This window comes from Sordaria macrospora, chromosome 5, assembly GCF_033870435.1.
Source record: "Sordaria macrospora chromosome 5, complete sequence".
NCBI lineage: Eukaryota > Fungi > Ascomycota > Sordariomycetes > Sordariales > Sordariaceae > Sordaria > Sordaria macrospora.
The window spans coordinates 3,169,562-3,181,011 of NC_089375.1; the positions used below are offsets into that span (position 1 = coordinate 3,169,562).

General features: G+C 53.5%; 4 protein-coding genes across 4 annotated transcripts; 2 read left to right on the top strand and 2 right to left on the bottom strand.

Annotated features, from left to right (window-relative positions):
- Positions 1-56: 56 nt before the first annotated feature.
- On the top strand, positions 57-3,152 carry SMAC4_02437 (uncharacterized protein). Its single transcript, XM_003350718.2, has 4 exons — positions 57-1,184; positions 1,251-1,466; positions 1,531-2,204; positions 2,270-3,152. The coding sequence occupies exons 1-4, from the start codon at positions 654-656 to the stop codon at positions 2,994-2,996; spliced, it is 2,148 nt and encodes a 715-aa protein (XP_003350766.1). The 5' UTR covers positions 57-653; the 3' UTR covers positions 2,997-3,152.
- A 172-nt stretch (positions 3,153-3,324) lies between these two features.
- On the bottom strand, positions 3,325-4,513 carry SMAC4_02438 (uncharacterized protein). The gene is made up of 2 exons (XM_003350719.2): positions 4,369-4,513; positions 3,325-4,269 (listed from the first exon to the last, which is right to left on the bottom strand). Exons 1-2 carry the CDS (start codon positions 4,477-4,479, stop codon positions 3,409-3,411), a joined length of 972 nt encoding a protein of 323 aa, XP_003350767.1. The 5' UTR covers positions 4,480-4,513; the 3' UTR covers positions 3,325-3,408.
- Positions 4,514-5,590: 1,077 nt separating this feature from the next.
- SMAC4_02439 (uncharacterized protein) lies at positions 5,591-7,706 on the top strand (the record flags this gene model as incomplete). The annotated part of the gene is made up of 1 exon (XM_066089776.1): positions 5,591-7,706. The coding sequence occupies exon 1, from the start codon at positions 5,655-5,657 to the stop codon at positions 7,704-7,706; it is 2,052 nt and encodes a 683-aa protein (XP_065947256.1). The 5' UTR covers positions 5,591-5,654.
- Positions 7,707-7,979: 273 nt separating this feature from the next.
- Positions 7,980-11,329, bottom strand: SMAC4_02440 (uncharacterized protein). Its single transcript, XM_003350721.2, has 3 exons — positions 9,993-11,329; positions 9,739-9,938; positions 7,980-9,667 (listed from the first exon to the last, which is right to left on the bottom strand). The coding sequence occupies exons 1-3, from the start codon at positions 10,220-10,222 to the stop codon at positions 8,274-8,276; spliced, it is 1,824 nt and encodes a 607-aa protein (XP_003350769.1). The 5' UTR covers positions 10,223-11,329; the 3' UTR covers positions 7,980-8,273.
- Positions 11,330-11,450: the final 121 nt, after the last annotated feature.

The window sequence follows — 11,450 nt, forward strand, 5'->3', positions numbered from 1 at the left end:
ACGGATGAGCCAAGGTCTCCCCAGATTAACCCCACAGAACGGCTGGGTAAATTTACCCCGGAATAGGTGGAATCCCACCTTCTGTAACTGTGTGGGTCAGTGACATGCTTGACACGCCTGACGGATGCTCTTCCTGAACAGGAACGATCACATGCTTCTTTCTTTCCCTCGCTTTATTACTTGATTACGGTACCACCAGCACATTTCGAGCCGATCCCGACGGTCCAACGAACAACTGCCCATTCCAGCCAAAGTGCGTGACGCAAGGCCGAGGGTTTCCCTTTTCCTACCTACTCTCACGACAACATCCGAAACTCTGTGAAGATTACCATGTCCATGTCGACAGGTTGAATGAAGTGCGCCATCACAACCTCGACCATTGTTGTTGTCTGTTATTCGAATTAGACCACCATCGCGGCCGTCGGCTTCCACCATTTACTAAACGAAAAGCGTATTGCGAAAAACCACCAACAAGAGCGACGCTGGTCTGTCGCATGTTGGCTGCGCCTGTGACCGAAACTTTCAGTTTGATTCCGAGTGCCGAGCTTCGACCTAGCACATCGTCAACCTTCGATCCCAACTCCATGACCGCTGAGACGACAAGTGGACTATAGTAAAGCGAAAAGATACCCATAGCGTCACCACCATCCATAATGGCGCCCTCACTCTCCAAACCCGTCTTCCCGACGTTCAGGGACCGTACCGTCAAAGGAATCATCACTCAGCTGATGTCCATGTACCTCGACAACCGCACCCGCATCTCGCGCGCCGTCTACATCACGCTTTTCGTCGCCCTCGTCAACCGCGTCCGCCACGCCATCGCTGAGCAAAAGGCCGCCTCAGTCCGCGACGCCGCAAAGCGCGCCGAGCGCCAGGGCACCACGGCCTCGGTGAACTCGGACGATGCCGCGGGCGGCAAGAAGAAGGTGGAGCTGAACCGCGAGTTCTTCCGCTCGCTGCTGCGGTTGCTCAAGATTGTCGTGCCCGGCTGGCGCAGCAAGGAGACGAGGCTGTTGATCAGCCACAGTTTCTTCTTGGTGTTGAGGACGCTGATTTCGCTCAAGGTGGCGGCTATGGATGGTGCGATTGTCAAGGCCTTGGTCAAGGGCAATGGAAGGGAGTTTATCACGAGGATTGTGTATTGGATGTTGATTGCGGTGCCGGCTACGTTTACGAATTCCATGGTAAGTGCCCGGCTGTCTCTACTTGGTATATGTTACGGGATGCTAATGATTGAAATTACATGGCAGCTCTCATATCACCAAGCCGAATTGTCGTTAAAGTACAGGACGAGATTGACACAGTATATCCACGACAAGTACCTTTCGCAGCTAACCTTCTATGGTATTTCTGCGCTAGACGACAGGATCAAGAACCCCGACCAGCTTATTGCGGTTGATGTGGCCAAGTTCTCCAACAGCTTGGCTGAGTTGTACAGTAACTTGGCCAAGCCGATCCTTGATATGGTGCGCAACCCCCCCTCTCTGGCTGCTCTCACTGGGAAACCCTTGGCTAACATATAATACCTAGACAATCTACACTTTCTCGCTATCAAAGAGCGTCGGTGGAGAGGGTGTCGTATTCATGTCCCTCCTGGTCCAACTCTCAGCAAACGTCATGCGAGCGCTAACACCGCCCTTCGGCAAATACGTCGCTGAAGAAGCGAGACTAGAGGGCGAGTTCCGCTTCCAGCATTCCAGACTAATAGACCACAGCGAAGAGGTTGCCCTATACGCCGGTCACGAAGCCGAGAAGGACACACTAGACAAGGGCTATTTCACCTTGATTAAGCACGTCAACTACATCTTACGCCGGCGCTTCTACCACAGCTTCATGGAGGATTTCGTCATCAAGTACTTCTGGGGTGCGCTGGGCTTGATGCTCTGCAGTGTTCCCGTTTTCGTCAAGCTGCCGGGCCAGCTCACGATGAACATGGGTGATCGTACCGAGACGTTCGTGACGAACCGCAGAATGCTCCTGTCGGCTTCGGACGCTTTTGGCCGTATCATGTTCTCGTACAGGGAGATCATGGAGCTGGCTGGCTACACGTCCCGGGTGTCGTCACTGCTGGAGGTTATGGATGACATTCAGAACGGACACTTTGAGAAGAAGCTGGTGTCTAGTTCGGGTACTGAGGATAATGAGGCTGTGCTCAAGGGCAGAGGTAAAGTGGTGGAAAGCAGGGATATCGAGTTCATTGATGTGTATGTTCCACTTCCCCCTTTCAAGTCATTGGCAATCGCGATACTAATCCTTCAATACAAAACAGCCCCATCATCTCCCCCAACGGCGACGTCCTAGTCAAGGCCCTCTCCTTCAAGCTCCGCGCTGGCGACCACCTCCTCGTCGTCGGTCCCAACGGCTGCGGCAAGTCCTCCCTCTTCCGCATCCTCGGCGGTCTCTGGCCCGTCTACGGCGGCACCGTCCACAAGCCCCCCTTTTCCGACATCTTCTACATTCCGCAGCGGCCCTATCTCTCCAGGGGGTCCCTGCGCCAGCAGATCATTTACCCGGATGGCCTGCGCACCATGCGCGCCAAGGGCGTCACCGATGCCGACCTGCTCGCCATCCTCAAAGTCCTCAACCTCGAGCACCTGCTCGAGCTCTACCCGGAGGGCTGGGACGCCGAGGCCGAGTGGCGCGACGTCTTGTCCGGTGGCCTCCAGCAGCGCGTCGCTATGGCTAGGCTGTTCTACCACAAGCCGCGCTATGCTATCCTGGACGAGTGCACGAGCAGCGTGACGCTTGATACGGAGAAGGTCATGTATGATAATGCCAAGGCATTGGGGATCACGCTCATGACGGTATCGCATCGTCGTAGTTTGTGGAAGTATCACACCCATATCTTGCAGTTTGATGGACAGGGGAAGTACGTGTTTACGAAGCTGGATGCGGAGAGGAGACTGGAGCTGGAGGACGAGAAGGAGGATTTGGATGTGTTGTTGAGGCAGGTGCCGGAGTTGGAGAGGAGGATTGCCGAGTTGACTGCTGAGTGAGAGACGCCGTGGGTTGGATTGGCTTTGATGATTATGTGTGGATGAATGAGATGAGGTGTTTGTTTTGGTCGGGTTTTGGATATATAGGTATCACGGAAAGGAGAGGAAGAAGGGTGTAACTGGACCTTCGGAAAAGCCCAAAAGAACTACAATATATCCTGGGCCGCTTTATTAACTTTCTTTCTTGGATAGCAGCTTATATGGATGTAAGAGAGATAATCACGGACAGAGCATGTTACCGTATATACAAGGCGCTTTTAGTTGCAGTATATGGCGTTGTCCCGTTGATATCTCATCAAGTCACACACTCACAAGAGTGACAAAGAATTCATCCACCGACATATTCTTGACTATAAATCATTAATCATTCAACAATAGCCCAAAATCATGGGTCGTTACCAGCTTCCATGGCTTAACGCCTGTCGTTCGCATCAAACTTCTGAGTCCAGAACTGCCTATAATGCTTCTCCTTACCCGCGGCCGCGATATCCTCCACCTCCTTGGGCGTCAACTTGAAGCTAGGCAGCTTCTTCAGATATCCCTTCAGCCTCTCCTCATTGCTACTCGTCGTAAGCGTCACGATGCCCTGATCCAGACACCACCTCAGCGCAACCTCGGCCTCACTGACACCGTACTTCTTAGCCAGCTTCGTGTAGATCGGATCCACGGGTCCGGGGCTAGCCTTGGTGATAGCCGTCAGCGGCGAATAAGCTTCAATAGCGATATGCTTCTCCCGGCAGTAGGCGATCAGATCCTGACCACCCTCAACCACGTGCTGAAGGTAAGGGTGATACTCGATCTGGTTCACGACCGGCGGGTACTGCAACCCGCCCGGGATGTCGAACAGCGTCTGCAGATGCTCGATCAGGAAATTGGAAACGCCAATCGACTTGGCCATACCGCTGTCCTTAATCTTCTCCATCTCGCGCCAGGCCTGGTGCAGCTCCTCGGCGTTCTTGGCGAAAAAGGGTGAGTGCAGCAGGTACAGGTCGACGTAGTCGAGCCCGAGCTTCTCGAGCGAGCGGTTGAAGGCCTGCGTGACGGTCTCGCCGGCGCGCACGGTGGTCTTGGTGGTGATGAAGAGCTGGGAGCGGGGGAGCTTGGATTGCTTGATGGCGCGGCCGAGCTCGGTCTCGTTGCCGTAGGCTTCGGCGCCGTCGAGGTGCGTGTAGCCCGCGCTCAAGGCGGTCACGGTGGCGGCGATGATGGGCTCGGAAATGGTGTCGAGGGCGGCGCCGGATTTGTAGTTGGCTGTGCCCAGGCCGTAGCCAAGCTGTTTTCATGTGGTTAGTATCGGAAGCGGATCGTTGTGTTTTTGGTTCTAGTTTTGGTTCTGATTTGGCTGAGTGGAAGAATGGATGAGGGGACGAACCATGGGGATCTCATTGCCGTCGGCGAGCTTGAGAGATGGGATGATGCCGTGGAGTTGCTTGGGTGAGACGCCGCTCGCGTCTACCTCGAAGTTGGAGGTGGCAGAGTTCATTTTGGATGCGGTGATAGTGTGCTGGTTGGTGTTAGGTGAATAGGAGAGCTATTCTGATGCGGCCGAGGGTGACCGTATATATGTATGTATATGAGGGAGGGTAAAAGCAAAGAGCAATGGTGCGAAATGTGACCTTGTTGTCGTTCTGTTGTACACAGCTCTAGTGTTGTTATTCCCACTGTCGCAGTGATAAGACAGAGGATACTATTCTAGCTTAGATGGTAAGGGTTAGACCCACTGCGGTCTTCGAACTTTACTTGTCTTCATCTCGTAGTGAACTAAACTTGACAAGCTGAACTGAAGGATTTTTTTAGGAGGCTGTTACACTTGTAGTGTAAGCTCTGAATAGCTTCAGCTTCTCAATGGTGTTGTCAGTGTCACTCGAACCGTTCTCAAGTCAGATTCAGGGGCGGAAAGTAAACATGAGTTGAGGAGGTACATACCAGTACACAGCTCCACCCCGCACTAACAATTACGGATGCGGGGCACAATTGGTCACCGCTATGACGCCATACCAGAGCGCCGGAAAGAACGCTTCTTCGTTGGGGGCGAGATGAACGAGGCCGAAAGCTAAGAACTTGTGATCAATGGGAATGATTCAACCATAGGTTTCAAAATTCAAAGAGCTTAGGAAAATACAAACAACGGAATAGTACAAGGGGCGAAGGTGAAGTGTTTAAACTAATCCAATCTGATCCTTTTACAGTGTACACTAGGTGAAGTCTTGGCAAATGTCGATTGCGTACAAGTAAGCATTCAGGAACGTTAAAGGCGAACACTGGAGAGTTCTTTCTTCGCCAAACAGATGACGAGTCGAACAGTTTCCGCCACCCGGAGCTTTTACTCATCTCATGTCCATGCCGTCAGGAACAGCATTCAGATACAGACAATAGGGTATCCGCGGAACGTCAATGGGCAAATAGAATTCCATATGGAATCATTGACTTTCCAGTCCCTACCATGACCTAGCACCCCTATGGTAGGGAAGACAGTGACTGACTAATCCCACTGGGCTGAACTCCAAACTTTGGACAACGAAGAAAAGATACAGCATTGCCACTGCAGCCACCTATTTGTCAACCTCATATATATATATATATAGAGTCGAGTGCCCAGAACAGCCTACTTCTTACCCCAACTATCTCACAAAACTCTACGAATCTGCCTCGCCCTTGATGCGCTCACTGAAACCCGCAGCCCGCTGTCTTGCCGTTGCTCAACATCTGAAAAGCATCTCATACGCAAACCAACCTTTCTCGGCCTTCTTCAGCACCACCCACAACATCATGGCCTTGAACGGCACCACTACCGAGAACGGGACACATTTTGAAGGCACAACACTATCGGCCCTCCCCAAATCATGGCACTTCACTGCCTCTCTCCCACCAGATGCCGCCTTCCCTACACCAGCAGACAGCCACAAGGCTGATCGCGATGACCTCGGCCCTCGCCAGGTGAAGAACGCCATTTTCACATGGGTCCGTCCCGAGAAGCAACGAGACCCGGAGCTTCTCGCCGTCTCACCAGCTGCCATGTGCGATCTCGGTCTCGCGTTATCCGAAGCAGACACAGAAGAGTTCCGCGAGGTAGCAGCAGGCAACAAGATTATCGGCTGGGACGAGGAGACGCTCTCCGGCTCCGGTTACCCCTGGGCTCAGTGTTACGGAGGCTTCCAGTTCGGTCAGTGGGCAGGCCAACTCGGTGACGGACGCGCCATTTCCTTGTTCGAAGGAACCAACCCATCCACAGGTGTTCGGTATGAAGTTCAGCTCAAGGGCGCCGGCATGACGCCCTACAGCCGCTTTGCGGACGGCAAGGCCGTTCTCCGCTCCAGCATCCGCGAGTTTGTCGTCAGTGAGAACCTCAACGCCCTCGGGATTCCCAGCACTCGTGCCCTAGCCATCACTCTGCTCCCACACTCGCGCGTGCGCCGTGAGACCATGGAGCCCGGCGCCATCGTCGTGCGCATGGCCCAGAGCTGGCTGCGCTTCGGCAACTTCGACATTCTCCGCGCCCGCGGCGACCGCAAGCTCGTCCGGCAACTAGCCACCTACATTGGCGAGGATGTCTTCGGCGGGTGGGACAAGCTTCCCGGCCGCTTGGCGGATCCCGAAGGTGCAGCCGGCGACGAACCCTCTAGGGGAATTGCCAAAGAAACCGTCGAAGGACCCCCCGGAGCCGAGGAAAACCGGTTCCACCGTCTCTACCGCGAAATCATCCGGCGCAACGCCTTAACCGTCGCCAAGTGGCAGATGTACGGCTTCATGAACGGCGTGCTCAACACTGACAACACCTCCATCTTCGGCTTGTCCATCGACTTCGGCCCCTTCGCCTTCATGGACAACTTCGACCCCAACTACACGCCCAACCACGACGACTTCGCCCTGCGCTACAGCTACCGCAACCAAGCGACCATCATCTGGTGGAACCTAGTCCGACTAGGCGAGGCCCTGGGCGAGCTGATCGGCGCCGGTCCCCAAGTCGACGATGAATTATTTGTGACCAACGGGCTTAACTTTGACGACGAGGAGGCTTCCAAACCCATCGAGGAGCGCGCCCACAAGCTCATCACCCTGGCGGGCGAGGAGTTCAAGGCCGTGTTCATGGGCGAGTTCAAGCGTCTCTTCACTGCCCGCTTGGGCCTCAAGACCTACAAGGAATCCGACTTTGACTCCCTGTTTGACTCCCTCCTCAACACCATGGAAGCCCTCGAGCTCGATTTCAACATTTTCTTCCGCCGCCTCTCCACTCTGAAGACGGCGGACCTACAAACCGAAGAAGCCCGCCAAAAGGCGGCCGACGTCTTCTTCTCCAAGGTCGAAGGCGTCCCCGGGCCAGGAACCGACGAGGAAAAGGCGCGCAAGCGCGTGGGCGAGTGGTTGGATAAGTGGCGGGTGCGAATTGAGGAGGATTGGTCTTCTGAGGGTCAAGGTGCTGACTTGGAGGAGCGGGTTGCTGCGATGAAGAAGGTCAACCCTAGCTTTATCCCGCGCGGATGGATTCTGGACGAGGTGATCCGTCGCGTGGAGAAGGAAGGGGAAAGGGATGTGCTCAAGAGGGTGTTGCATATGGCTACGCATCCGTTTGAGGACGCGTGGACTGGTAAGGAGTTTGAGGATGGGCCGACTGGAAGGGGTGTTTATCAGGGTGATAAGGCGGAGGAGGAGAGGTGGACGGGAGATGTGCCGCAGCAGAAGAAGGCTATGCAGTGCAGCTGTAGCTCGTAAGTGACCGGGTCAGTTTGGTAGTGAGAGATATCCCTTTCTGTAATCGTTATTGTAGTATTATTAGCGAGGCCTTTTATCGATGACAAGTCGAAAACTTGCACTTCTTTACGGTGACTTTCGGGGTGCAGGCACGAGTTGGTCATGTGAAAATGTGGAAAGTGAAGCCCGAAGACTACAAAAATAAATTTGAGAGCACACATAACTTCTCGGAGTATACCCAAGTTCTTCAAGTTCATGTCGCACCCTGAATCATGCCGAATATCGGTATGATAGTATTATTGAAGAAGCTCAAGGGGATCAATTAGGTAAAGTTAAGGTCTATCAAGGTCGTGGCGAGGTTTTTTCACTTAGTCCCAAGGTGCCGAAGGGGATATCGTCAGGTTCATGAACGCCGTATCCTCTAAGCCTGCCTAAGAAGGTCGTCAAGTTGGCATATCCGCCCCGTGCCTTCTATGTCGAACTTTGAATCAGCAAGAAACAATTCAAGCCAGAACAGCAATGCTTCAGCAAGGTATGAAACCGGAAGTCGAGAAATACAAGAGTATCGACAGCAAGGGGGGACTTAATTCAATCAATCCGAATCCTGCGTCCACCCTGAGCCACCGGCCCAAGCTCTCCTAGCCTCGACATCACAACACTTGGCTCTCGTTCCGTTGACGCCATGCTGGCTAACGCAAAAGAATCGGTGTTGTGAGCAAAGTAAAAGTAGTATCCAGTCCGATCTTTCTTGACAGTCATGACTCCAATTGCACCCGCTGACGGTTGGTTCTTGACGCCCGGATGGCCCATGAAATCGTCCAGAATAAAAGCCTCTAGCAGCGCATGCTCATCTAGCTCCGATATGCTGTGTCCTCCAACGCCACGTCGACTGCTCTCGAACAGCCGCTCTGCACATTTTGCTGAGGCGATCGAGGTCGCCATGTGCTCCCCTGTTCCACTTGTGACGGCGGCTACCGACGTGCCCGTGTGGTCGTCGGGATCCTCAGGGATCACAGCCGTTCCGATCCCGACGAGGGCAGCAGGACCGATGCGACCGCGGTGCTTTATGCCGATGCCGCCGGAAGAGGAGCCCGCGGCGATTTTCCCCTTGAAGTCAATGGCAATTGCGCCGACGGTGTCGGTTATCAGATCATCATCCAACTCTTGTACCGGTACACTCGAAAGTAGCGGGCCACTGATCTGGCCGGTCGCAAACAACTGTTCCCCCAATGCCATTTCCATAGCTTCAGGTTTCCGACTATGTTCCTCTTCCTTCCCGCTCACAAACCCATCGTGAGTCGACAGTGGCGGAGATCTCCTCGGGTTGTTCGCAGTAGCCGCGAAATAGCTAATATCTTCACTGTGGCTGTGACGTACTACTGTCCTCTTGGTAGTGGCTGGACTACCAGTAGTGACGCGTGAGTGAAAAGCAGATGACACATGGTTCATGGCAGCTCGATCAACTGGGTTGTTTGGGTTGGTAAGACTTCTCTGGGGCGGACGGGGTGTTGTTAAAGGGACACTTCCAAGTCCTCCATTTTCACCCTGTAAAGGGGACCCTCTACCATAAGGCGAGTCGGGCTGGCCCTCGTTCCATATCCCAGTCAAAATCGCACTTGAGTGGTCCCGGCGTAAAGTGGAAGCGTTTAACGTGTCTGCCGCTTTTTCGTAGTCACTCGGTGTCGGCGACGGGCGATGCGTCTCTAGATTTTTGCCGGAAAACTGTGAGATGTGAGAGGAGCTACTACTTGCGGTGGTCTGTCTCGCCTCCGCTTTTTTCAGGTCTTCTTTCCAGCGGAGAAACCGATCCTTTGCGTTTTTCGAAATCAGATATTCGTTCGGTACGATGGGCATTCCGTGTTCTTCGGCAAAGTCCCTAGCTCCTAGGCCCACGAGAATATTTGGCGGTACTCTGCGGAGGGAAAGAGGCTGGCTACTTTTGTCAAGGATCAATTTGGCAAGCGATATAGGGTTTTTGATACCTACAAGTGTTAACGGGAGTTAGCGTTTGGTCTCTAGCCGCTCATATGTGGAATCGTCAGTTGGGACGTACCGGGAACAGCGCCACAAGCACCACTCCTTCCCAGATGGTCGACCACAGTTGCGTCGCATTCGACAACCCCATCCATGTTGAGATTACTTCCGAAGCCAGCATTCGTAATTTCTTTGTCCTCCAAACACTTGATGGCAGCTTCGACGGCCTCGGGAGCAGAAGCACCGGCTTTCAAAAACCTCATTGCAACACGGGAGGCTCTGGTTTCAACCACATCAGCAATTTGCCATCTGATGACTCTTGACTCAACTTACTCGCTGCATGCCTCCAAGTGAACCTTTTCATTCGCAACGCTATGGTACCCTGCACCTGCATGGACGAAGATTGCCGCAACTGGTTTCGTGGTACGCTTCCATATCCTTTCGACACTGCCATCCAACCCATGTTCGTGATCGTCAGGCCAGTCCGAGTCGGAGGAACTGGCCGACATGCCGATATCCGATTCTGGTGACATCTGGTCCGAGCCGGCATTTTGATTGTTCATTGCGGTTGCAGTTGCGATATGGTGACTCGAGGAGATCGTCGAAGTAGCAACGCGTCTGGCGACGTTGAGTTGTTAGTGACGGAGCACTTGTCTTCCAAGTAACCCTCTACGTTAAGGACATGAAGAGTCCTCGGTTTTTGGTGTGTTATTGGTGGCTCCTGGACAAAGATGGGCGAAGATACTGATCGATTCCGTGGGAGAGGAGTCGGAGAAGACAGGATTTGACGGCAAGGCCTTGAGAAGATGGCTATTTTTATGCGTGTAGTACGAGATCTCGGATGTTGATCTCTTGTCGGGAAGGAAGAATTTAGTAGGTCAGGAAGAATTTAGTAGGTTAACTCGGTTGGCGATGCCCAAAGCAGTGCTAGAATTGGGTGGATGGGGTGAAAGCGGCGTTCGGCGTTGGTTCGAACCCCTTGTGAGAGCAACCCGATGAAACAATGATTGCAAATAATGCTCGGTAAAAATGATGTCTTGAGTGGAATCTGATATTAGAGCGGTCCCCGTGAACTGGGATGATACGCTCAGGCTGGCCGGGGGATGGAGAGACCCTTTGGGTGCAGTTAGGTGGGCGGAATGAAGATGTATGAAGGTTAAGATGCAAAGTGCAGAAGACACGAGAAACAAGAGAGGACGGAGTGTGGACACGGGACAGGTTGATGGACGTGAAAACTGAGAAGCCGTGAGTGTAGGTTCTCCGCAAAGTGGACTTGCTTCGAGATGAGGTTGAGATGGATTTCACAGAAAGGGCAGGTGTGAACCTGAATGGGGGTGATTTCGAATCAGTATCTCCTTCCTTTTCGGCGAGCGATGTTCTGTCCGGTCGGCGTTTTCGTTAAAGCTAGATCCCGACCGGTCCCATTTTTCCCAGCCATCACCGTCCGGGCCCGGGGATGCCTGCCGTGTTCTTTCGAGCTTCGGTGCCTGGAATCGGGGCATCGGTTTCGGGGGATTCGGATGGCGCTCAGCCTAGACATGGTGTCCGGGAACCTCAGCTCATGATAATCGAGCGAGAGTGATGAAGACTAACACACGCAATCTCAAACGTGTTGCTAACCGTCACCGACAGAGATGAGCCAGACAGCCAGTGTTGTATAGAGGGAAGTTTGGCAGTTGTTTGTGGTTCAGGTTCCGTCATTTCCAGTTATGGCGTCGTTGGGAATGCACGACTGACAAACTAGACCGCCGTACCTTACTGGGACTCGGGATCTTGGCGCACAGCCGCGCA

What these genes read in the sequence shown, in the direction of transcription:
- SMAC4_02437 (XM_003350718.2), top strand. Translation starts at nt 654, where the DNA reads ATGGCGCCCTCACTCTCCAAACCCGTCTTCCCGACGTTCAGGGACCGT. An exon ending in CTACGTTTACGAATTCCATG is followed by an intron (nt 1,185 to 1,250) that starts GTAAGTGCCCGG and finishes ATTACATGGCAG; the next exon opens with CTCTCATATCACCAAGCCGA. An exon ending in GATATCGAGTTCATTGATGT is followed by an intron (nt 2,205 to 2,269) that starts GTATGTTCCACT and finishes AATACAAAACAG; the next exon opens with CCCCATCATCTCCCCCAACG.
- SMAC4_02438 (XM_003350719.2), bottom strand. Translation starts at nt 4,479, where the DNA reads ATGAACTCTGCCACCTCCAACTTCGAGGTAGACGCGAGCGGCGTCTCA. An exon ending in ACGGCAATGAGATCCCCATG is followed by an intron (nt 4,270 to 4,368) that starts GTTCGTCCCCTC and finishes ACATGAAAACAG; the next exon opens with CTTGGCTACGGCCTGGGCAC.
- SMAC4_02440 (XM_003350721.2), bottom strand. Translation starts at nt 10,222, where the DNA reads ATGAACAATCAAAATGCCGGCTCGGACCAGATGTCACCAGAATCGGAT. An exon ending in CACTTGGAGGCATGCAGCGA is followed by an intron (nt 9,939 to 9,992) that starts GTAAGTTGAGTC and finishes GGTTGAAACCAG; the next exon opens with AGCCTCCCGTGTTGCAATGA. An exon ending in TGCTTGTGGCGCTGTTCCCG is followed by an intron (nt 9,668 to 9,738) that starts GTACGTCCCAAC and finishes TAACACTTGTAG; the next exon opens with GTATCAAAAACCCTATATCG.